The 25609-nt window shown below is 40.9% G+C and overlaps 2 protein-coding genes, 2 long non-coding RNA genes and 1 pseudogene across 4 annotated transcripts; 2 read left to right on the top strand and 3 right to left on the bottom strand.

Annotated features, from left to right (window-relative positions):
* Positions 1-6852: 6852 nt before the first annotated feature.
* Positions 6853-8924, bottom strand: LOC129597076 (pre-mRNA-splicing factor SLU7-like; annotated as a pseudogene).
* A 737-nt stretch (positions 8925-9661) lies between these two features.
* LOC129597077 (procathepsin L-like) lies at positions 9662-11406 on the bottom strand. Its single transcript, XM_055494512.1, has 4 exons — positions 11391-11406; positions 11217-11269; positions 10613-11158; positions 9662-10316 (listed from the first exon to the last, which is right to left on the bottom strand). The coding sequence occupies exons 1-4, from the start codon at positions 11404-11406 to the stop codon at positions 9930-9932; spliced, it is 1002 nt and encodes a 333-aa protein (XP_055350487.1). The 3' UTR covers positions 9662-9929.
* A 356-nt stretch (positions 11407-11762) lies between these two features.
* Positions 11763-13098, bottom strand: LOC129597112 (uncharacterized). The gene is made up of 3 exons (XR_008691514.1): positions 12783-13098; positions 12539-12708; positions 11763-11972 (listed from the first exon to the last, which is right to left on the bottom strand). It is a non-coding gene; the product is annotated as an uncharacterized LOC129597112 (long non-coding RNA).
* A 1761-nt stretch (positions 13099-14859) lies between these two features.
* On the top strand, positions 14860-17498 carry LOC129597109 (uncharacterized). The gene is given in 3 exon segments (XM_055494553.1): positions 14860-15532; positions 16837-16979; positions 16981-17498. Coding segments are annotated over 3 exon segments (543 nt in total). The 5' UTR covers positions 14860-15501; the 3' UTR covers positions 17350-17498.
* Positions 17499-19012: 1514 nt separating this feature from the next.
* On the top strand, positions 19013-21749 carry LOC129597111 (uncharacterized). The gene is made up of 3 exons (XR_008691513.1): positions 19013-19304; positions 19501-19645; positions 20986-21749. It is a non-coding gene; the product is annotated as an uncharacterized LOC129597111 (long non-coding RNA).
* The last annotated feature ends 3860 nt before the right edge of the window (positions 21750-25609 follow it).

Here is a 25609-nt window from a genome sequence, read left to right on the forward strand (position 1 = left end):
AGAATTTTCTTTTATCCAGTTCTGAGCAGATGAATGATTTTTTATTTTAGTAAACTGTAGGAATTGTTTATGAATTATGAAATAAGCAGAAATCAGAGAACTTTTATGACAGAGTATATGGAGAATGGTTGCGGAATATTTACGGATTGTTATAGGCAGTTATACAGTAGCAGTCAGGGCGTAGTAATTTACGGCATTTGTTGTGAAAATCGTAGTAGTGCAGCGGTATCAGCGGTCGAGCTATGTAGCGCTGTAGTGGTATTTATGCGGATAACCTTTTCATACTTCGTGTTACTCAGTGTATTATTAGCGGCTTTAGCAGTAGCAATATTGTCAGTAGTTTTACTTCGTACTTTTATTGATTTCGTAAAACACAGAAATTGTACTTTGTATTGAACATTGCGGCAGTATCAGAGTACGCCAGAAAAATAAAATCAAAATAGAACTTTTCACCAGTGTTCATCGCAGTTGAACATTATTCACTCGGTAATTTGTGCAGAATATACAGAATAAAATCGCAAAAGGCGATCTGAATAAAATTGAACGTAAATATACAAGACGTAAGAGAAAAGATAAAAGAAATAAAATCAATACAGCAGTTCAGCAGACACGGTAAAAGACTCGTAACTTTAGTTCTTCTTGAAACGCTTGGCAGCAGGAGTTTTCAGATGCAGTGATCCATCAGGTTTACGGAGAAAACCATAGTAACCGATTTAGGCATGTCTCCACGTGTTTCAGTTCCTGGTGCGTTAGGACGCTCAGCAATTACAGTAGTTGGATCGCGTAGCAGAGATAGTGTCCTCAGCAGTCTCAGTTTTCGGCAGTAGCGGAATAGGATTTGCGGCCAAGAGTCCACAGAGGCATCGGTCCGTGCATCGCAGCAGCATCGATTTTCATGGCAGTTTGACGCAGAACACTTTGTGCATCAGTTCCGAGATAGGGAATTCGTACTTCGATAGTAGTTCCTTCGCGAGCACAGCGATCACAGCCACGATTATGCTCTTGAACCAGCATTCCTGTAATGATAGTAAATCAGTAGGGAAATTTATACAGAAATTGTAGTCGTAAAATTCAGTATTAATAGTCAGAAATTGCGGTTAAATTAGCGGAAATATATAGCAATTAATTTTGTAAATATTTAGGCGGAAATGAAAAGTATGCAGATTTGTTTTGGTAATTAGTAGGGAAATACTCGCGGTAAATTATAGGAAATTATGCAATAATTATTTATGCGGAAATAAAGAGATACAGTAAGCGGTCAATTATTTTAGCTGTTTTATCAGATTTTTGTATGTGTTTGATCTTACCGACTCCTCGTGCTAATTCGTCCGACAGTCCTTGAGTTCGTCGATCTGTCATTTCGCGGTATACGATCGCACTCACGAACTTGTCTCCTCCGATAGACGTTAGGCACCCAATTTCAGTAAGAAGTTTCTTTCCTTGTGGTAGTACTTGATCCAGTTGTGTAAGCAGACAGTGTATGTTGTTTGGATGACGCGTTGAATTTCGAATTTCGTCATTGCGTATCCTCCTTCCTCCAGCACAGTCAGAATAGCGTTTCGCAGTTGCAGTCGCGTGGTAATTTCCTCGTTGCGATCTCGCTGAATTCGTGACGATACTTCCAGAAACAACGTCCTTCTTTCACTCTTTTGCGTAGAAACCCAGAAGTTACGGCAGTCTCGATGTACTTGTCGATGTTCAGCATGGTGAATTCATGATGTGCGTTGTTCAATGTAGCCTTTAGATATTCAACATCCACGTAAAATCCAGAATTGGTGTGGTGTCCTATGATAGCTCGGACAGCGAACTGAAAAGCCTCATACAGTCGCATTTTTCGCGTAAAAACTCGTAGTGTCACGATCGAAAATTTGTTCGATACCAACATGCAGTCCAGCAGGAGCAGTAGATAAGGAAGTAATAGCGTTTAGCATAGCGGACATTTCAGTAATTATAGGTCACGCTTTAAGAAATATAACGTCTTAGTAATAATTCGGTAGGAAAACGTATGAGGAAACAGAACTGAAAATTTTTCGGAAGCGGTGATGACTTTTATAGGCTTATAGCAGGAAATTGTGCAGCGTGTTCAGTGTATGTGTGTATCGCCCTTGTATGGCAGTGTGTCAGTGCAACCCGTAGTACGTATGTTCTCTCATGTATTGTACGCCTCAGTACTTTAGCGCGTATTTCGGTGCAGATGTACAGTTTTCTTCTCACAATTATGGAATTGTTAGTTTTTGCGGTCAGATTTTCAGATTATCAGATTTTAAGTAGTAGGATATCTTTTCCTTATTGCACGACTTGCGCCCAATCGTGGTTCAAATATGCGGAAATAACCTTCAGTTTGTGGAAAGGCAACTTTACAGTAAATTTTCGGTGTAATTAGTAGCGTATGGTTAACCCTCGTGGTAGGGCAGTTTTGTGTACAGTGTGCTGAGAGCGATGACAGTGCAGATTTTCTGTGGTCTCTAACTTCAAGAGATACTGACAGTGTTGTGATTTCGTCAGAGCAGTGAACTCTTTTGTTGTGGTTTTTCGATTTTGATATTTTCGGTAATCATGCCTCCTAAAGCGATTAAGCGTAAGCAGGAGAGAGAGTTCTTCTTCTTCTTCTTCCAGTAATAGCAGTTCGAGTAGTAGTGTTAACTTTGCTCTGATGAATCGGAAGTGTCTTTCATCTCGGTCTCCAGTATTCCTTCGAATGAGTCAGATGTGACGGAAACTCAGAGATTTTGGCAGATGTTGATCCTTACGCAGTTGATTATATCGTGAGAGAACCGGATCCTGAAATTGGTAATCGCAGTGACGTAGCAGATGTTGAGAGTGCAGCGGCAACTCCAGTGCAGGTCTCGAAATCAGCGGAAATGTTCGATTGTTATCAAGAAGACGGAAACGTTATAAGGTGATCTCTACGACTGATACTGAGAGTTTTACGACCTTGATGTCTACTCCCAGCGAAACGTCTGATGATGAAGATGAATGTGCGTCGTGTTCAACTGGTCCTTTACCTAACACAGCGGAGAGATTAGCTGATTTGGCGGACGTGAATGTTGAAGTTGAGTCAGATCGCAGTTCGGAATTTGAAGAGCAACCAATGGTGTATCACGAGAAAACTCCTCCCAAAACGTGATGGCAAAGGTAACATAGTCCTTCATCCTGGAACTCGTTTGTTTTGAATGGCAAGTTGTACCATGCCGGAAAACTTATCAGTGTGAAGAAGTTTAACCATTTTGTGCGTAATATGTCCAGAGAACGGAATCGATATCTTAAAACCCAGTATTTATTTGCTCATCCTGATTCGATTGAGAGTCTAAACTTGATTGCGCAGTTGCATCAGGGAAATGACAGCGTCGTCGACTTTCCTACGCGGATGATGTTCAATGGCGGGTTATTGCATTCGCAGCATGTTGATAAACCTTCCCCAGCAGCAGTGCGGAAGAGGCAGCGGGAAATCAGTCCTGAAATTGTTGAAATTCCTTCAGTTGTGTTGTCGCGTGAATCTTCTCCTGAAATCCCTGTTCAGTCGCGTAAGAAGCAGCGAACTTTTTGAACTCTTTTGTTGTCGGTCGTATTTGTGTGTTTTTACTTGGAATGGTGTGTAGTATTACGGTAACTACGCGGAAATTGTCTTTGTTATTTGCAGTCGTCGTACAGGAACGGTAGTATTTTTGTGTCAGTGCTTTTCGCGGTATTTACTCTGGTCGGATCGGTGTACTATGACGTATTTCACTTTTATTCGTTGATCAGTGTAATCTGTGTGATGCAAGTACGAATTGCGGATGTGCGGTTGTTCAGTCATTAAAACTTGTGAGCGCGTCAGCTAATGCGGTTGGAGTTTCGCAGTCAGAATTCAGTGTGTGGTTTGAGAACTTTGTATTCGCTTTTCATTTTATTTGGAGATTTTATTGCGACCTTTTACTTTTATTTCCTGGTCATTTTTTGCTTAGTTATGGATCTTAACGCAGCTTTCAATTATATGGTTGATGCTTTGTGTAGTAACGGTCAGTATGGTAATCGCGGAAATTATCGTGGTCGGCAATAATCGGCGTATGAATTACTATCGTCCTTATTCTCGTGGAAGAGGTTATAACGGATATCAGAATAATGCTCAGCAGTGGCAGCGAAATCCTCAGTATCCTTTGGCAAATAATGGCGGAAACGGTGTTAACGGTGTTCAGGTTGTACCGGAGAATGTACCTATTGTTGAGCGGTTATGCCTGTTGTGAATAATCCTGGTTGGCAAGCTCAGAACGCGGAAGTTGTCCAGCAGAACATGGCGGCTTTACAGTTGAATCAGCCTGTGGCGAATGAGGAAATGGACATTAACGAAGAGAACATTGTTCCTCAGCAGCAAGGTCAGAATGTCGGTGTCGCTAATGCTAACGGTGTTGTTGTTGTGAACGATCAGAATCCTGTGGCGGTTGGCAATGTGGTGAATCCTGAAGTTGTAGCTCAAGCGGTGAACAATGTTCAGAATGCGATGAATGGCGGAAATGTTGCGGCAGAACCTTCTCAGAATGCTGTGGTGAATGAACCTTCAATTGTGGTTCCTGGTATTGCGTATGTTCCTATGAATGGTGACGGAAGACCTCAATATCCTTCAATCAATCCCTGATATTTTTCAGCGTAACGCAGATGAAGAACGTCGTAAACAGTCAGCAGAGCGAGCTCGTATGGCGGATGCTAAACGTAATGATTTGTCCGGTTTGCAGTCTCGTTCCTCATATCCTGATGTGCAGCGCAGTCGTCTTCGTGTCCAGTCATCTGATAACCTTGTCGCCCCTGATCCTAGAGCTCATCGTCGTAATAATTCTGTGGATAATTTTGCAGTCAGCCTGTAAACCTCAGTGATGTCATGGTTTGTAACCTTGTGCGTTGGCATTTTTGTCATGATTTTGCGGTGTATTGTCAATTTTTTTCGCGTTTATATGTTCTCAATTTTGCTGTATATACGTTAGCGGAAGACAAGTTTAAGTTCTCACTTCGGTCGTGTGTTGAATAAACGTTCGGTGTATGGATGAAGTATGGAAACATGGAAGAAAGCGGAAGTAACTGGAGCAGTAATTTTGGAGTTATAGGACATTTTCCATCGTATTTTAGCTGTGCAGTATGATTCGATATCTTTTGAATACGATAACACCCTGGATCTCATGGACGTTCCTGCTCTCCGCCTTTCCACTTCCTTGGACTTCCGGATTGCCAGTTACGCTCCAGGATCCGATGACCTATAACACTCAAACTCACTAACAACTTACCGGACCGAGCGATGTCACTTACTTTTGATGGCACCGGATAGTCGGGATGGAATTTGGCGATAGTGCTAGATGTTGCACGCACTATGCGGATGGAGCAGATGTTGTTTTTTCCTATGTCCCTATGTTCCTTCCTCTTCGTTCCACGTCGTTCCGCAGAGCTTCACTTTGGTTCCACTACGATCCAGAGAAATCTCGTTTTGCGGGGTGACGTGTACTGGCGTCCCTTAGTACACATCGGTACTACTTTACTACTTCTACCCACAACTAAGGCTTAGGCTTTACTACATCTTCTACGCGAGTCATGACCGCGACTCTGAGTGTCACTTTGACCGCGACTTTCCATTTCGACGTGACCGCGCTTCGATGACGTAGCTCAACCTATTGTTCTAGTGTATTAGTTGACCTGATGTTCTCATTAGTCCACGTGTAGTGATGCAGCCGTGTGATTAGTCCACGTGTCCTCAGATGTCTCTTATTGGTTAGGTTCTAAATCCCTATTGTTCTCAGACCCGTACCTGCGCGTACGAAGAGCCAGCACCTGCGAGTGCCCAGGGCTATATAAGGCGCTGTCGCCCACAGAAATGTCAAGAGTTGTAATCCCAACAAAGTAGAGTCTTGTTACTCGATCTGATTAACTTCAGGCTTTTGCTCTGGTCTTCTTTCCAAAGTGAGGATCCTGTTCAAACTGACCTCTGGGTGACCTTTCACCTATTGTCAGGTCATTCCTCTACTTCGTCGACGTGCATTATCATCTTCGGATAGTCTCGTGACGTAACAGGCTACCCACTTGATCCCACTTGTTTGCCTTGACCTTTCGGTCCTCTCGATCCTCATGCCCTGGTAGCGCCAGGTTGATGGATTGTCACACGCTTCGGCTACCATCTAGCGTCGGACAGGTAACGTATAACTTCACGCATCCTTGTGTTTCCTTTCGTGTCTTCTCTTTCAGCAGGCTTTCGAGTTCCGGATCTTCTTCCTCCTTGCATATCATCTCATACTTGTACATCAACATCCTTGAACTTTCGCTCCATGAAATACATAAGAAGTTGAGATTAAGAGTCGCTCTATTCCTCCGACTGGTCGTGGTCTGGGAAGTGGTATAGGAAGATCTGACAACGTCTTTCAATTATATTGCACGACAGCGTACTTACAATTTCACTACGAAGTACGAACTACGAAGGATATTGCGCACTGTTCCCACCTGACATCTCCCTGCACGATTTTTTATTATTTCTAACAATCCATTATTATATGTGATCAACTGTGCTATGTTTTGTCTTGGTCAAACGTTTGTACAGTGTTAGAGCAGTTATTTTCACCAATCTGCAGCTACAGACAGAACTAAAAGTACTGTACCGTAGATTCCACATGGTAAAAAAATGAATAGTCACTTTAAACCACAGTAACGCTGCCGGTGCAATACCACACCTTAAATAATCTTAAATTAAAGCAAGCACATAAAATTATTACTGCACAATGTACATAAGATTTCAGTACGTACATAAGATAAGATGTACATGTACATAAGATAATGTACATAAGATAAGATTTCAGTATGCATAAAGTGCTTGTTTCAGATGCATCAGTTTTCTTAACAAAACTAGCCATTGATCATCCGCCCGATTTCTCGCATTTTATAGGCTTCAATCTCTTCATCCGTCAGCTTTTAATAACAGTGTACATGCTATTGTACGGTCGTTTCCGTTCATCCATTGCCATCAATCGTTTCCTTTTCTTCCTCTTCTTGAGCTTTCATGGCGGCTTTAATCTTCTTTTTTGAGTGTTTTCCTCATCCTCACTGGAAGAACTTTCTTCCGACGAAGGAGATGAGGAGGAAGACGACGATGACGAAGAGGAGGAACTGGAAGTGCTAAGTTTTCTTTTCCGCTGTTGTTCTTCCGTACCCACAGGATTACTCAGGACTTCCGGTACAGCTAGCGGAGTATCCCCAGACTCTTTATCTTTTTTAGCCAATATTCCTGCCATTCCGTACAGTATGACATCTTGACGAAACTATGACAACATTTGTATCCCCAACCCTGTTCTCCCAGTATGATCCCCAGACCGACGTATGGTTATTGTTATAAACATCCTCTTCGTAGCGCGACCGTACGACAACGGTATCCATACCCTTAAGAACCTCGCCCCGTCGCGAATACTGCACAAACGTCTCGGTCTGGGCCAAGAGCATTTTTTCGGTGGCGCTTCAAATGCTCCGCCGCCGTACTTATCCAGTACACTACGCTCAATGGTCTTTTTAAACTCATTCCGTTTTTCTTCGTACTGCTTTCCCAGCAGTTCCGCCTTCGTGGGATCGGCCTGGAGGTTGAGACTAATGCCCTTCTCCGAAGCTTCCCATGCAAATAACTGGGATTGTGCCACTTTATTCGTTTCGCCGGAATATCGTACAACATTCTCGCCAGCAAATGTGACATTGCTAGCTTTGACTGGCTGATCGGCTAGCGGATTTTCTCGCATGCTGCGGGTCTTGGGATCGTAGTATGCTGAATTGGGGTCCAAATTCAGGAGGTATTTGGCCGTGTCTTCACGGATACGCAGGTTGCGGACGGTGATGCGCTGTTTTGAATCCACTTTTGTGCCAGGCATTTCCATGTCGTCCGCATACTTGTCTTCATCCTCTACCTGATCTCCGTCCGGTTTAACTTCCGCTACTTCTGCATCTTCTTCGGCGGTTCGTTCGCGGAACTCTGCGTTGTCCGCCTGCTGCACTTTGTCCGCTTTCAACAAGCGTTTGACTTGTTCTAATTTAGAATATTCTTCTACCACGGCTTTGTACTCGTTGGGATCGTAGCCGTTCCACCGATCGCGTTTGCCTACAGAAAGATATTTCGTTACCATATCCGTTCTTAACTTCACCTGAACAGTGTTTACTTTTAGGTATGTCTGATTGGCAGCTTCCAGAAAATGTTAGCTTGTGTAAATCATGTTTGGTAAATCATTAGTCGTCGAAACCAGGAAACTTTAGCTCCTATGCAGCTTTTGTAAAGTCAGGTTTTGTAAATTTCTGTTTTATAAATTCGCATTTGTCGCTATCAAACAAACTAGTTATTACAAATTAATCGCACAAATTTTATTTTAACATATCGACGAATTTAACATAAGCAAAAGTTATCCGAAAGCACGAATTGTCGCACAACGAACACTATCGTGCAGCGTGGTTTCTGGTCCGATTGGGCTTACCTTCAAAATCCAGTCCAATTGCAGTATTGACATGCTCATCAGGGGCGATATCCGTCCCAGTATATTTTGCTCCAATTTTTCTCGGCCGTTCCAAGCAGTCCTTCTTCTGATGTGTCATCGCACCACATTCTCGCAAGCGCCTTTTCTGAATTTGGTGGCAGTGTTGCCCTCACACCTTTCTTGTACCATTCCGTTATGGGGCAGCAACTTTCACCTTTTCGTCCGGAATACGCTGATGCTTGAGTGTGGGCCCGACGGATCCCAGATACCAAGGGGAAGATGCGATATAATGAGGAATGGGGATTAATATCGTCCTTCTTCGTCCTGTTCAGCAGGAACCGTGCCAGCTTTTGCTTTTTCTAGTTCCTTGTTGCTTTTCTTTTGGTAGTCATCTCTGCTGGCCTTCTTCAGTTCTCCACCGTCCTGCTTTGATCGAATTACCGCAGATACGGGTAGGCTTGGCTGAGCCATTTCGCGTAAAACGAACTAACGAAAATAAAACAATCACCAAATGAAATTAAACACGCAAAATTAATTCGCAACACTTCTCAGTTTTAACTTTTGGTAAGTTTTGTTTTGATATTCGACGCATCCGTGCTCAGGCGTGCTGTTGCTGGATAACAAGTAATCGCCGTTCAGTGCGGTTGGAAACAGAAGTACTTACAGACGTTACAGCAACGTTTATGGAGCCAGACGTGACCCAAGTTCCCAACTACGCGGAAACATCTTTCGGTATCAAGTCTGGCATGGGAAGTGGCAGTAATCTTTCTATCCGGTTATGGAAACATTTCAGGATGCAATTATTACGCAGTGCCTACTAGTGACTGTTGTGGAAGCGCATAAAAGGCCCTTGGCTTGCTTCTGATACTGACGCGCTCAAAAAGCTATGCGAAGCGGATTGTGAATTTAAGAGCAGGAACTAGGAAGACAGCGTTTAAGCCCTTAATAAACAGCTGATTTGCACATTTAGCGCTAGTTATTTCCATAGATTCTAGGAATATATGGTAAGTAACAGATGAGGGAAACAATATCAAGAAACACAAAATGTTAATGTAGGTGTCCTTTAAATAACAGCACACAGATAAATATTCAGAAAATGTTCAAGCTAATTTTGCAGGCAGCACACGTGATAGATTTTTCAGCCTTTTCAAAGCTTAACAAAACAACAATAAGGTGCAGATGTGTAGTTGAGAGTATTGCTTTTATTCGGCAATAGAAACTGTTCATTGAAGAACACAGCAAGAAGTACCACATCGATAACAACTTTAGCGATTGGTCAACCGAGTCATTCCGGCTGCCGACCGGACTGGATAACTACGTACGCACGTTCCAATGTGAAACAGGTCGTCAACTTAAATCACAATGAAGCTCAACTAAACTCACAACTGCGAAACGATAAAAAATGAAACAAAATTAACCAAAAAAATCACAACTTTTTGGAGCAAAATTGCAACTAACAGTACTAAAACAACAGCTTCAAGCCGCAATGTTAACATAGGTAGCATCAGTGGTTACTCCGCAGTTGTTATCCTTACGGCTCATCAGAACGTAACCGTCGTTACCCCAGTAGGTGCTCCACGAATTCTTCACCAGCCAGTATGGCTCCCCGTTCAAATCCCCGTAGCCTACAGCCAGGACAGCATGGTCGAGATCGTCAGGCCCGTTCTTGCAATCCGGCTCGTAAAACACACCGTGAGAGTAGAAGCTGAAGGATTTATGCGCCGCATCGATACCCACGGCCGTCGGGCCCTGCACGGCGATGGCCATCTTTAGCGCCTCTTCATCACCGGAAGTCACGTTGACATAGGATGCAATTCTTGCGCCGATGACCGTATTCGAAGAGTTGTAATGGCAGTAACCATCCTGAAGAGTGGAGAAACTTGAGTTGAGTTGATTTTGATTAAAACTGCTATCAATACCAATAGCCGATAACAACATTGAAATGTGGTCAGCGACAATAAATGAGATAAGAGCTCACATAAGTTCATAAACATTTCTTGGTTGAAAAAACAAAAATCGACACAGTACGATAACCATTTTAAATCACACTGAAATAACCTACAAAAGGAGAATTTTCTGCAAATGATTTCACTGTACTATAATGCTATAAATTCCACATTTTCAATCAATTTTCAGCAAATGACTAATCAATGCCTTACCGCTCCCAAATAAGGTCCATAAGATTCATCGGTGGCAATGCCTCCATGTTTCATAATCCACTCATAGGCGCGCCATTCTTCGCCTCCATCGCATGCGTTGTTTCCATATCCCCATGAACAATCCACCAAATTCTGCTCGCTTAACTTAACCAACTTGCCGGTCTTCACAAACAACGCACCTTCCACAGATCCAACAGTGCCAAAACTCCAGCACGATCCACAAATAGCCTGATCCTTCACCGGCGTTACCGCTCCATACAGACGCCAATCAATCTCCGTGGGAATATCCTTCTTTTGAACTGCTTTTATTGAAGAGAAGGCCGTTGTTTCTTGCCCTGGAAGGCAATCGTCTCGCAGACGGGTTAGTTCGTCGTCGGATCGGTCAGCCAGATGGTTGATCTTTAATTTATAAGTTTTGCCCGCCCGATTGTGACTTTTAACAAAGCGGTAATTATGACGGAAATGACGGATGCGAACGGCATGCTCCTTGTCATTATAGTCCCGCTGATGATTCTTTTGAAGTCTTCGAAAGCGTGGTGGATGTGGCTATGATCACGACGCACATACTCGTGCATGGGGTTGGCTTCCACAATGTGCTCCACACCCGAGCTGGACCAGGAAATCCACCGCATACCAATCCTTGCGGAATATCGAATACTAAAAAGATGAAAAGAATAACAGTTAAGCAGCATTCAAAAAATCAAAGAATTTACCGCCAGTCTAATCATCACTACGTATTTCAATGCAAAGGCGAAACAGTCATAGAAGCAAAGTGTACAGTCGCGAGCAATCATTCCTTCGAATCAGTATCGTACTAGTACAGTATATATAACGGTGTAAAAGGCACTAAAATTTTATCAGGCATAAATTAATTTTACATAAACGATGCACCTGTAATCGAATCTCATAAAGTCAGATGAAACTTTACATTTGCACTAAATAAAGCAATATAAATTTACTCCAGATAAAGAAAATTTATGTAACTACGTTGATTTTACCAATCTGTAGATAACTCAATTGTTCACATCAGTTTCGATTACCATCTTCGGCTGTATGGGCGTTTCATAGTCAGCTGATGCGTTGCCATTTTAATCCTACAGATACTCCTGCCAATGCATATGGAATAATCAATTTACCTGATGGATCGGGTTTGACCGGATCGAACTGGATATAGGAGATTACGTATTTATCATAATGACTTCCGATTAGGCTGTCATATCCCTTCACATAATGCCGCGGGATGGGAGCGCCATCCTTTGAGCGTGTCAGCAGGAAGGTGTAGCGGTTCATCTGGTCGCCCACTTGAGTGACTAGATACTGACTGTCACATGTTCCCATTTGCAGGACACTTCACCTTATACTGCAAACAAATTGAAACATGAAGGGGTTTCAGCTGCCAATGTAATTAAACAGAAAATCCGACATTAATCTAGCCGTAAGTCTAATTATCGAAACCGGACCACCTCCTCACTGTGACAACAAAAGGATAACTCTCTGCACATTTTAAAAAACCGCCAACCAGTAATACGAGTACATACATAAAAGCGTGAATATGCACAAAGTAAGCGTTGCAGTGATACTGGGTAGTCCACAAAATGACCATTGCCATTGTGTTTTGAATTTAAAACTGGCTGTTACTGGAAGCCAACACAATTATAAATACTGTATATTACTTTCAAGCGGCAGAAAACACTCGACAAAAAATTAAAGTGTTGTTTTTTTGCTATTTCAAGGAAAACAATATTTTCCTGCAAAACTGATTAAAGTTAATTTTAATGTTAGAGAAATTTATGCAAAAAAAGGCATATGACGCAAACTCGAGAAAAATTTCGCACACCAAAAATTTCTGCTAAAAGATGCATTTAACAATATCGAAATGTAAAAATAACTGTATACTGTACTTTTAATGGTTAAGCAAGCTCTTACAGTGAATTCCGTGAGATCGGGCACAATTGACTGAGGTAGTATCTCGTTATCCTTGGTGCCATTGACTTGGAAGCATGTCTGCACGTTGGTCTGGGTCTCCGTTGTCTCGGTGCCACCTTGTAGGAGACGCCGTACGTCATCTGATCCCCGCTGGTAGGTCATGACCATCCCTGCGTAGGAAGACACGTGCTGTTTACAGTGAATGCTCCAACGCAGCGGCATTACGTCAGCACAAAACACCCACCTCCATAGTAGTCAATGCGGCTCCTGTTGTTCTCTAGGTCAAAATACGCTGTGAAGGGCTCTTTGATTTCCGCGTAGGGCAGGTGAATAACCCCGACGCGGTGTAATAGGCCCGAAATCGGGAACGGCCACTTTCAAGGCCAAACTGGAGGACAGCTCTATAAAAATAAATAAACCAGCCATCAGCGCAGATCTACACAAACTGTTACAAACAAGCTTCGAGGATTTCCAAACATCTTCCACTGACAATGAGATGATTAAACACTGCTCAGGCACTGAAGAGTCAATCTAGTTTAACTCTCCTGTTTCTTACCTGCCAGGAAAGACGAACAACACTACTCTAGACATTATGCCGATGTAAAGATCCTACGGGAAATAAGTCTGATAACTCCCACTAAATTTTAAAACTGACTTACATTAAATACGTTTCTCAACAAGTCGCAGAAGTTTGGAATTTGCACCGTTTGCATGACCAGATCAGATGACTGGCACAGAATTACCGTAGATAAGTCATAAGTGCGCGAGCTTCTACGCATACGTACGGCTGATACGAGAGTCGAGAGCACGGTGTTTTAGTTTGAAACGCTCTCAAAATGTTTTCGTGTTATTATGCTAACCATGCATAAATATTTAAACTTCAAAATCATTAAAATAATTGTAAAACAATTATCAGAATCAGACCAAGTTCATTAACAAAATGCTAAAACATGATCCCGTATGTGCCGTTCATGCGTATCAAATCATTGTTTTTAATATATAAAGCAGTTTTGCTATTGAAAACTATTGCACAATAGGTCAAAGTATTATAATACTTCTATAACTTTACATAAAGAGTGTTGTTGTAACTATTTTCTCACAATCACATCTTTGACATCTACGGTATACGGTACATGCATGCTTTATAGCTAGAAGTATGGTTATTTTGTGTTCCAGTGCCGGTGTACCATATAAAGTATGAACCATTAATTGTAAGTACCTAGTCGTAACTGCTACAGTAATAAGTGATAACCTAACGGTAAGTCCCAGATTTCTGTGGATATGCAGATGTTTGTCTTAAACACGAATACCTGTGTAATGCGTTTCGTCCTCGGATCTATTCTGGATGTTGCACTCGTGTTGCCATTAAAATTACTTAAGCACCTATGATTCAGTATTTTCCACCTCTAAAACCTGCGTACTTGCCCATTAATTAGGAGTATCATTACAGTTCCGTACTGTTATAGTTTCTTGCATAAATAACTGCCCCACATTCGCCGGTCTTTCGGGGAACCCGTCTTACACAGAAACGGCAACGACCTTCCAGGTTTTGATTACTTAGCTTATTTTAAAGATGTTTCAACAAGGCTCTTAGAGACAGGAAATATAACAAAAGGTCAAGAACTTGATGTGCGTTGCATGCAAGTTTTTAAATCAGCATATTACGATTATAACATAGGCATGAACACATACTTATTTATACATATATATTTTTAGTTAATTTGGTGATCTCAGTCTGTTTCGTACAATTAATTACTAATGAATCAACTGCAAGTTACAATACTGATCATATGCATGCAATAGTTTATGTTAGCACACTGCAGCTGACCAGTGAGATAACATTAACTGACGTCATTGAAATAAAATAACTTCCGGAATACAATTGCGCATGAAAAAACAATTTTGCTGAACTGGCTGTGGTAGTTAATTAGTCCAGAATCCACAGAACCGTAGTTCCGCAATCTGCAGACCTAAAAAACCATCACTATGCACATATTCTTACCTGCCTACACTGTACATGCCATTAGGTTTTTTTGTCATGTAGTTCTACCGTCTTTCAGATACAAACAAAGGACTGGTCAGCGTAGCGCGTCAATCGTCACATTACCGCTGCCATTCATAAACAACTTGAACTGGCCGAGCGCCAAGCAGTACGGTTGTAATATGACTTTATCGCCGTTGCACACCATAACCGCGCTATGCACAAGATTACCATTAATAACCTGCAACCTGTTTCGTTTGGCGCGCTGGTATTGAATGATTACTTAGTACTACATATTGCATCCTCAAGGCTGTTTTACACGATTGAATGGCAGTTTACCGGCAAGGTTTATGCAGCAAACCTTGGTGTCACGGTTCAATACGCCACATTCGCGGGCGACGCTAACGTTAACATTTAGGCCCGCAGACTGGTGTGGTTTAATTAGAATTGCTGTTGGACATTTTGTGCGAGAATCGATTGGCACGGCACGTCGTGGTACAATGCAACCCGCGTACCGGAACTCAGGTTTGCCCTGACGACGACGTTTCCGACCGAGAATACAGCGCATGTCAATGGTGCGACGCAGTTAGCTATACACTCTCTAACGGCTGCACGTGTTCCGTTCGTTGTTACGCAAATACCCCGTCGCCTGCTACTACTGCCGCTGTCATGGTACTCTAAGCCTAAAAGGAAAACCGATACAATTATATTTGCAGTCCAAGCATTGATCGTTCGTCACCGCGGCATCGAATTTCCACAGCTTTTTGATTTGTCCTTTAAGTTGTTCGATCACTGCTTCAATCAGTTGATCGGCGTACGGTGCTGGTGCGAGCGAACATATCGGGCGGCAGCGCATGCACCCATATTTCCTTATCAGTAACTCCAATCCTTAATTTAGTAGTACGGTGCTCTTATACGCGAATCATTCCACGGTTATCTCTGGGATTACAAATTCGCCACGGTCCAACTGCTGCCGTATAATATGTGGGATTGGGTTACTTTCGGGGTTTGCGGTAAGTGCTAGCCAAGTGGTTATTATGCCATATGGCACAATTAATGCAACGCTACGTGCATATTTGCACCTGTGCGACAAAGTTACGAAATTCATTGTGGACTTCTTTTAAATTTTTTTTTTGCTGGAACAAGATTTTGATTACATATCTTTACGGAGGTGTAACAAAGGCTTTAGTTTGCAAGCGCTACATGTTCCATAGCAATGTATTTATAGTTTAGAAAACCAAAATTTAGACATTTCGTTTGAGCACTCGATCACAAGGCGCAGTTTCAAACCTGTGTGATGCAACAGCAAGATCCGAATCTCGAATCGAAAGGCAAAATGTTTGCAGTATGCGGTAATAGTGTGCTGATCGTCCTTCTCTCAAATTGAAGAAATTTACGAAAGCGCAGCTGGACGCTGACACTCACAATCTGCAATAAATTTACTTGTATAACTTAGACTTTTAAAAGTGGCAAGCTTAAGGCGTGTCGGAAATTTGATTTTCGATAGTAATCCAATGCGTGCGCGGAAAGCAGTCATTTAATTAGTGTATATATTGACACCTGTGTTACCGGCATCCCGCTGATGAATTTACTGCAGATTGTGCGCCGGTAATGTTAATTTTACTTGCGTAAATGTCTTTTGCGGTAGTTTATAGTTTATATATAATATGACGAATGCATTTTGTTCTCATTTCTGACTTCCTATTTGGCGATATCGCAAATTTGTTTGTGCTATTTGGCAAATACGAGAAATTGTGAAGTACGAGGTTAAAGCCCTTTGTTCACGTACTCGATTTGGAATTAAGTGCTGAATAAGCCAATCGAATGACATTGACCAAAAAAGAGTTTTGTCCCGAAGCTATAAAAGTAAATAATTACTGTTTCTAAATAGTGTTTAATACTCTAATATTATGTATAAACCAAAGAATAAGTATTTAGATGATTTGAATACTTGTTTTTGGAAAACAGCTGACAAATTTGCGAAACTCCACGTTTTTAATTTTTTGCAATCAAAACTGTGAAGTGCTCACTGCTCATGTTTTGTATTCCGGTATAAAATACCTAGTACGCACTTATACAAGGTCTTGAATATAGCTCATTGCTTTATCAGTTATGCTATATTTTCAGCAGTTTACATTTATCTATATACATGGTTCATAGCTAAAGACATAATTATTATGCTTTCAGGACTTCCTAATGCGGTGCTATGTATATTAGTTTTGTTGTTTTTTTGTATTTTGATGTACGTACTTGTATATAAGTGTCCTTTTAGCATTCTATTAAACAGCACGATTTGAGAGGACATTTTTATTTGCAGTTGCCGCCGTAGTTCCATCTATATTACTGCTCGCCATCTTCCTACGCTGTATATTGAAAAACAGTGACCGTCGCTGTTTTAAGGGTTCATCGGAAGATTGTGAAATTCTTATTAGCACCACGACAAGACCACGACCGACGCGCGTAATAGGAACTGCTGCATGAAGCTACCCATCGTCAAGTGGTTGGAGCCAGTTCACCAATGATGTCTTCCGATCCTCCACCCGATTATCACTCCTCATTGCCACCCACCGTAGACGAACAAAGTGGAAGCGATTCCGTTGATCTGATTTCGCTGTTACCTCCCGTCTATGGCAGTATGACGAATTTGCCGACACCCTTACCGCCTTACGGCAGCATACCGAACATCTCCAGCATTCCTTTTAATATTAATACAATTATTACATCGCTGGATTTATTACCGGAATTTGCGATATTTCCACCGCCACCGACATACGACGAGACAATTCTGCATTCCTGTTGCGTGAACGTTCATTCAGCTCAGCGCTTGTGATATCGGCTGGACATCGATCGAGCATTGGTCGAGTTGATCATCAACCATTTTCGCGAGGAAACGATGGTTATGATCGATTTCTGATAATAATTTAACTGCGATAGAAAAATTTTAATTTGGTGAAAAATTGAAATGCATGGCAGACTTGTTCCGGTTGTTCATTCCTCGTTTCATTGCATTTCTTTATAAAAGCTAGATACTTGTGAAATGATTTCGATTCCACGGCAAGCACAATCACCTCGTTGTTTAAAAATTTTGTTTCGTGTGCGCACTATAGCATTGGTCTGTTTCTGCTAACTGATCATGAAAATTATATAATCGACCGATATTCTCACTGTATCTTTGTTAGGACGATTTCTGATTGAACAGTGTCCTTGACGTCACAAAGGCAAATAAAAAATGATCGATTTACTACGTTCCATTGGCTTTTGGGCTTAAAGCGGCTTCCGAACTGTATATAGTTACTTTCAACACATAAAGAGGTTACGGTGAAAGGGAAAGTGCTCGTGACAATGCACGGAAATTCGAGTTGAGCGTTCATTGATGTGTACTTCTACTCGTACACATCAAATAATATAAAACTTATATGCCGTCCGAAGCTATATATTCACATTGTCAGTTCCAAGTGCAGCCATCAATGTCGCACATGAATTGTGGTAACTTATATATTAATAAGTAATCGATATTCTTGACGTAAGTACAGTACAAGAAGACGCACTCCGATATGCAATCCTTATTAACTAATACTGCGCTAATCTCAAATTAACCAAAAGGACTATAGTAAGCCTATGCTTTACTGCGCATTTATGCTTCGTGCACCCGTCAAGGTCATCCGCTTCTTTCAGGTCCTTTAATATTAATGCACGTGACGACGTTACATGATCTTATGTGCACAATCCACACGGTCTCGCCCCTTCCCACTTTAATCCGAATTTAATATTTAACATACATCGATAAATTGTATTTGTATGATACATATATGTCGACATTTACAACATTTCCAAACACTAATAATTATTAGCTGCCTGCTAGTCGATTTGCATAGGTACTGTATTTATGAAGCTTTGGATGCGTGCTGTAGCGTTGGAATGCAATTAACCTGTGAAAGACTATACCGTTGTAATACCCGACTGGGTGACGGTATTGCCACTAGCGTAGCTTTCAGTCCAGATTCTTGTAAAATGTACATGTAAAATTTTGATTTACATGTATCTTTTAGTCGGTGTTGCATCACTTACTTTTTTAGTTTCAATGCATTATTACATCAGAACAGATGTCACGCTATTTGTTAACGCGTGAAATAATTAAATTTTGTACCTTCATAATTTATTTTGGAAAAGATATGTTAATAATGTACTCGCACGGGTGGAGACAAGGAACATGTCTTTTAGGGTCAATATGTTTGACTGCACCTCCTGAAAGTCACCCGATAATACGCCACTGACATTTTCCTTTAATCAGCTTTACTGTACGGTCTGTACCATACCGAATTCGTGTGAAGACATATCTATATGTTTGATGTGACAATCCGATACTCACAATGAGTAATCAAAAAACGAGCGAGTCATTGCCGCTTTTTGTGACACTCCACAATTTGGGAAGAGTAATTTGCCGGTCTGCCAGCACTAGGACAATGTTTTGATTTTACAGCATTAGACGATTACCGGATTATCTAGAGTACCTCTTTTTATGAACGCACATTTACGCGACTAGTTTAGTAAATTAAATATCTTGTGAATAGATTTGGCATAACAGAAAGTCGTTTCGCAACGTGGCAACTTTTTCCTTTGCCGCCAATTGTCGAATTCGTACTTAATTTATTCCAACGTTAATTTATGTTGATAATTAAATGGCTGAACCATTCTTGACGCTTCCAGTATTGGCTACACCGGCGTCAAACATGCCGTTGATATACAGCGAATCCGTCTGTGCACTAATTTTTTCTCTGGCAGGAGGTTTGTACGCATGGAATCTCTTTTCTTAGTTCCAAAGCACAATTTTGGTTATAACATCCATCGCATCTTTACAACTAAAAATTAAAAGCATACGATTTTTATTAGAAAAAACATATGGCATATCTATATTCAAATAAATATATAACGTATAGTGTGCTGTAGCGTTCTGGGATTTGTCTGATGAACAGTTGTGTAGGAGCCCTTCTACTGGTGCTGGGATGTTGCTGCTTAGCGTATTACAAATTATCTCAAAAGTATGGGACGTGTGCGCCTGTTGATCCTGCTGACCGGAGTTTTTCGGTATTTCTCACGCAAATGGATCCTCGCATCGCATGCTGTTTGTAAGTACCTTTACCAGTACTACCACCGTACCTACTTTTGTCCTGTAGCTTTGGAAGCTAAAACTTTAACAAACTGAAAAAAGGACTTTTACGTAAATTTTATAAAATCGAACTACGGGGCGAAGTTTGAAAAACCCGTTCAACTGGCAGAAATACACACATAGCCTGTTTACCTGCTTGAAGTGTCGTTCAGGATCCACACAACGAAATCAGTGGCATTCATTGTTCGATGTTATTGGTGGTTATGCTTATTGATAGCTATCCTAGTCGACCTAGTGTAGTTCGTTTTGTATTATTGATAAAAAGGTTTGCGTTAGCAGAGGATCATTAAATAAAACTGCCGCGTAGACTTATGTGTTATACTTATACATCGACATTTGACAGTTTTGATGCGCACAGTGGCATGTACGAGCATTACATGCCCTACCCTCGTGTATGCTATCTGAAATGGAAACATGGAAACATTACATTACATTCATACTAACATTACATGCCCTAGAGTAGTGTAAAATGAAAATATCAATATTAACAGGTGAATAAATTGGTTTTGTTTACTTTGCACTAGTGCACAGTAACCAGATTGCAAAAAATATGAGCAAATTTTAACATAGGCATTCGCTCATGGTGTGTCAGCAAAATTCTTACGGCAAGTTTGTTTTATATTGTACTGTACCTAGCTGGAATGGACTACCTGTTCTGATGCGAATCGAATAAGTTAAATACAAAGTAAATACAAAGTACTTACTCTTGTGGATGCATCTACTTACTCTTCTGGAATGTGGGATTTTGGTGGTCAAAACTGTTCGCGTCAAAACTACTTTCGTTAGATCAGAAACAAATTAATCGCACACGTGAATAATGAAAATTTAAATTCGCGCTTTAATACAGATCTAAAAATTAAGCTGAACTGCAGCTACACTTTTGAATTAATGAGAAATTAGAAATCTGTTACTCTTACCATATTAGGTCACTTACAAAAAATTTCTACGGTCAACTTAATTGTTCAGTTATCTCAAAGGTCAAAGCCTTGCTATTCAGATTCTTATGAATAATACGCACAAAAAGACAAACAAAGCCATCCTAAATCTGCCGTTAGGTGCGGCTCGATTTCTTTTCGAATTATTGCATGAATCTGTTTAGTTATGAGTAATACAATTTTCAACTGCATATTATCTAAAACAGGTCTTCCTCATCGCGGGCTATAGGTATACATTTCCTCTAAAGCAGACCAAGCAGCCAATTTATTTAACCAGATAAAATTCTTTAGAAATGTCATAGAAGTAATCTGGAACATCTACAGTAGCTAAGAAAGCCATGGTAAATTTATTTCGACGTTTTAGGATTCCAACGTCCGTACTCGAGCTGCTGGATATCCACCGACGTATTCTACACTGGACATTACGAATGAAGCCGACAACATAAATTCTTTGCTGGCCAATGGCCATCCTCGCGGAGAGCCGAGCTCCTATATCGGTGTCAATGGCAATATTGCCGACTGCCTTGACAGGAACTATGAAAAGGATGTAAAATCCTTTCCACACTTGGAAGTGAATCTTGTGAACGACCTCCTCCCTATTGTTTACTGCCGATGTCTCCCACAAGCGTCGTTCAAGCCAAATCCGTATGTGTTTTCTGTACAGGATCCTCTCCGCCTCCCACATATTCCGCCGTCCCGCGTCAACTGCACGACAAGGAGGAAGATATTTTTACTTTTTTGGTAAATCATACGGATTCTGCCAGGCAAAACAGTCCGCAGCACAGCCCACCGTGATCTGCTTTATAAAGAACTTCACTTGATTTTTGAGATGACGCTATTTTAATGACTTGTGCGTAAGAAGGGCAAGACCGATCGAACAATCGAATTTTTTTTCGCTGTACATAAATGCTTTTATTCGGCTAGTCAGCCAGTACACAATGACAGCTGTTGTGCCAACAAACTGGCCGCTTCAATCTGCAGAAACCATATGAAAGTGGATATCGTTGATATTTGAGAACTGTTATATATATAGTTAAATTGTGAAAACTGCATAAACCATTCTTTGAGATTGTGTACAGATACATTGCATTATTTGTGTAATGTACGTACGTTATCTTAATTTGCTTTTTTTGGGCGCTCTACTTGATTGTGTTACAGGCTTTGGTTTTGATCCGGATTTTTACTTTTATAAGAAATAAAACACACATGTGGTTATAGTTGAAGTAACAACTCAACTAAGTCCCAATCGCATCACACTAATTTTCCATTACGGAACAGAGCCGCAAATCGTACCAAGATAATTGTTCTTGTTGATGAAATAACAATTTCGGTTTGGTATGTATCTTTGTACACAAGTAGCAAGTAACACACTGCAACGAAAATAATTATCAGAACAAGGAACAATTCGGAATCTAGAAACGCGGTTAACAATGGAACACATAAAAACTGAAGACCGGCGCCGCATGACAACAAAAGCTCTGAATATGCTAGATCAAGGATGATTTATTTTTCCTCATTTCCTCTGATGAAATCCAATCGGATTCTCAACATATTTCACAAATTTTCATATCGGCGTTGAACCACAATTGAGTAATATGCATCGCGTTCTGCTTGTTCCCTTTTAGAATCCAAATACAGCGCAAACCGGACCTTTTCCACTCTGGACATCCTGTTATAAGATAAAGGAAACTGCGTTAATTGAGAAAACATTAAGATGCCAACCACTTGCACCGTAAAACGCTCTGTCAAGCAGGCTGCGCCGTAATGTGTAGTCATTTTGAAGGTTACGAGAACTTGAAGAAATGCTTATATTGACCTGGAAGTATACTGGCGATAATAGCCATATTCTCGGGGCCCATTTTTCATAACGTCCTCGATGGCTTCTTCGAACGGAGTGGACTTCCTGGCTCGATTCATCCGTTCGGCAGCATTTTTCTAAACACAGTCAAACTAACCTAACCATTTCTGATAAGGCTAAAGCGTTACGTCAGCCCGACTCTGCCTCTAAAATTTTATGAACGGACAACCACAATAGACGAACGATCATATTATCTGAGTTAGCTTGACAGTGTACATTTTATTGATGTTAAGACATATGGACTGCCGGTAGTCAGCAATATAAAGGTCAATTCCCCTACAGATAAACTTAATGAAGATATATGATATCATTAGACAAATTGGCGAGCCATGAGTAATGATCCTACTGTTTTAACTTTTAAAGTTTAAGTAATAAAACTATTGATAATAGTAAATGAACGGGAGCATCAACTTTTGCAAGGATAAATCTGATGGTACTCCCAAAAATAATACACGATAAATCTGATAGTACTCGTATGATGGTACTCCCAATCAATGAAGCAACTGTACTGATATATTCTTCTTAAATATAATATAAGCGATAACAACCTAAACTTTCACCCGACCTCCAGCTCCACAAAACGAACTTCTGGTCCCAAAATATCTTCCACACTTGGCATCGGCTTCTGAGACTCCCGAGGATTTTCAATCCCGCTTCTTTCCCGCAGCGGACAAAGCGGCAGGGTCACCCGGTAAATGACCTTTTTCTCTGGTCGTTCTCGGACTGGAGCTAACCCGGAAAGCAGAAAAATAAGGTTGTATTAGTGTGATGACCGATGTTGGGTAGGCAGCTGTATAACACAATTGCCTACCGAATCGCAGATATACAACGCTACCGGTAATAATATATGCACCTGTCTTCTCGAACAACAAAATTAATCTTATCTGTAGAAGCGGGATAGCCAAAAACCATTGATAACAGTAAGTGAACGGCTGCGTTTTACCTATGTTTGCAAAAATTATATTATTTTGCATTCTTTTTATTCTTTTACTTAACATTAATATTGCGTTGTTGCAATGCTTACCTTGTCGCCGGTTTGGGCAGATTTGCAGGTGAATTTCTCGTTCTACGTCCAGTGCCGGATAAAAGTGGACTGGGTTGAACTCGCACGAATCCACCAGCTCTTTTTTGCTGCCTACATCGGGCACAGGCATGTGGAACATATCATCACTATGTTTTATGATTAACGTATCAAGACGATCAACCAGTATGACTCTGACGAAACTAAAAATTATGAAATAAGTACTGTAATGTAAAAGCGAAATCAAAGCGCTGCGCATCAATTTGGAACGAAAAAATTTTATGATTGCAAGCGATCAAAAACGGAAAGTTTGTATCAAACACTTCTCTAGTTTACCGCATCTGGACATGCCCGCAGGTGTTTCTGGAAGACTTCGAACGGAACTTGATGGCGAAAATTATAAGGGCACTAGAAGTATGAATGATAAATTAAAGATAACCTCACCATGGTCAGTAGAAAGATACACAGGCAGCAAGCGTTAGTGCAGTAGGTATTAGAAAACCTACATGCAAGATCTCTTTCGAATTTTTTTCGTTGACTTCCCGATACTTGAATGTCCCCTAAAACAGTCTTGTGTACCGTATAAACTACATGGATTAATAACAAAGTGCTGTATAGAAAATTAATCGGATTTGTTAGTAATAATTACCGAAGTATAAAGATCATGCGGGAACATGATCTTTTATTACTGTAATTATTCAATCAGCGTTACTGGAAAGGAATGCAATATTTTCACTCACGTTCACATGCCCTACGTAAAGAGGCATTTCTGATCTTAATGTTGCAGATCGAGACGCGAATTCACAGGTTGGCGAACCAAGGACAGCTGAAGATATCGGAAGGTATTTTGTCAGAGTGCCACCAGACAAAGTCACATTCCAGATAATTTTGCTCTCAAACAAGAATTTCTAGAAACACGAACAGGTGAAAGACTGAAAGTGCAGAATATGCCTCGCTGGAGACACTGGTATGCAAAAGCCATAAACTGTACACTAGCTTTCGCAGATTTTGCCAAAATCTGCTCAAAATAACAACTTTCACTTTTGATCATATGCAAGCAGTCCAGCTAACAATAAGGTAGCTAGCCAGATCGAACTATTCAATGAGCCTAATGGGCGGAGCTAAAACCGTTAAGGATGCTAATGCATGCTTCGTACTAAACCAGCAGCAAAGGCATTCGGTAATCGGATCCCGCTGCTTCGAAATACGCTTGCAGCTAACGAAATGCAGATGGATTTTTAATTTAAGAAACAATTTGAGTTTGGGCGGGGTTGTTTATAGGGGCAGCAAACAAAAAACGTACTGAATTATTATTCATACACGGGTCCTGTGGATGTATGCCAGCATGCGAATTCATTGTCACTTGCGAAGTTCCGGGTGTTCCATCAGGGCATGTATTTACTGACTGTATTCAAGCAAGGCGGACACATCGCCCGATTTACAGATAGCAACCGATGGGAATCAGCCAGAGCTGGCGACCTTTTTCAGGATGGATGCCGCTTCCGCGTAGGATTTCGAGGACAATGCTTGTAATTAGACAGCCCTTGCACTACATCGACACTCTAATACGCTGTTACTCTATTACAAAGGACGCTCCAAAAGTAACTTTCCCTATTTTGTCTCCCTGTCATTTGAAGTAACAGACATGTGATATATTTTTTGTTGTATAAGCAATTATGTAAACTAATTAGAGAAATAAGAATCAAAAGATTTAATGAAGAACTGGGAAAACGAAAAACAAATTAGCAATACTACTTATACATTCATTTCCACGAGTTTTTTCGAAGCTCGTTCTTTTTATTACCACTTCCGTCCCTGTTGTAATTTCGGCAGCAAATTTAAAGTACCAGCTACAAATACTGTTCTTAATATTACTGCAATAACAGAAGGCTTTGAAAAATTTACGGAGGAGAGCAAACATTTTTTTTCTCCACGACGCCGGAATCCCCCTTTTCAGCCTTCTTGCTGATATGAATCCGAAAGTTCTTAACATCAATAAAAAGGAAATTTCATGCGCAGTCATGAGGGTCTTGGACACAAATAACTTCAAGTTGTACCGAGAGCAATAATGTTTTACAAGAAATTTTCGATATTTTACCGTCTGGCACC

The sequence above is a fragment of the Paramacrobiotus metropolitanus genome, unplaced genomic scaffold, assembly GCF_019649055.1.
Source record: "Paramacrobiotus metropolitanus isolate TYO unplaced genomic scaffold, Prichtersi_v1.0 Parri_scaffold0000100, whole genome shotgun sequence".
NCBI classification, from domain to species: Eukaryota; Metazoa; Tardigrada; class Eutardigrada; order Parachela; family Macrobiotidae; genus Paramacrobiotus; species Paramacrobiotus metropolitanus.

Coding starts and splice junctions, on each gene's coding strand:
- LOC129597077 (XM_055494512.1), bottom strand. Junction 11,159..11,216: donor GATTTCCTGGTCCAGCTCGG/GTGTGGAGCACA, acceptor TCGTGATCATAG/CCACATCCACCACGCTTTCG. Junction 10,317..10,612: donor ATGGACCTTATTTGGGAGCG/GTAAGGCATTGA, acceptor TCCACTCTTCAG/GATGGTTACTGCCATTACAA.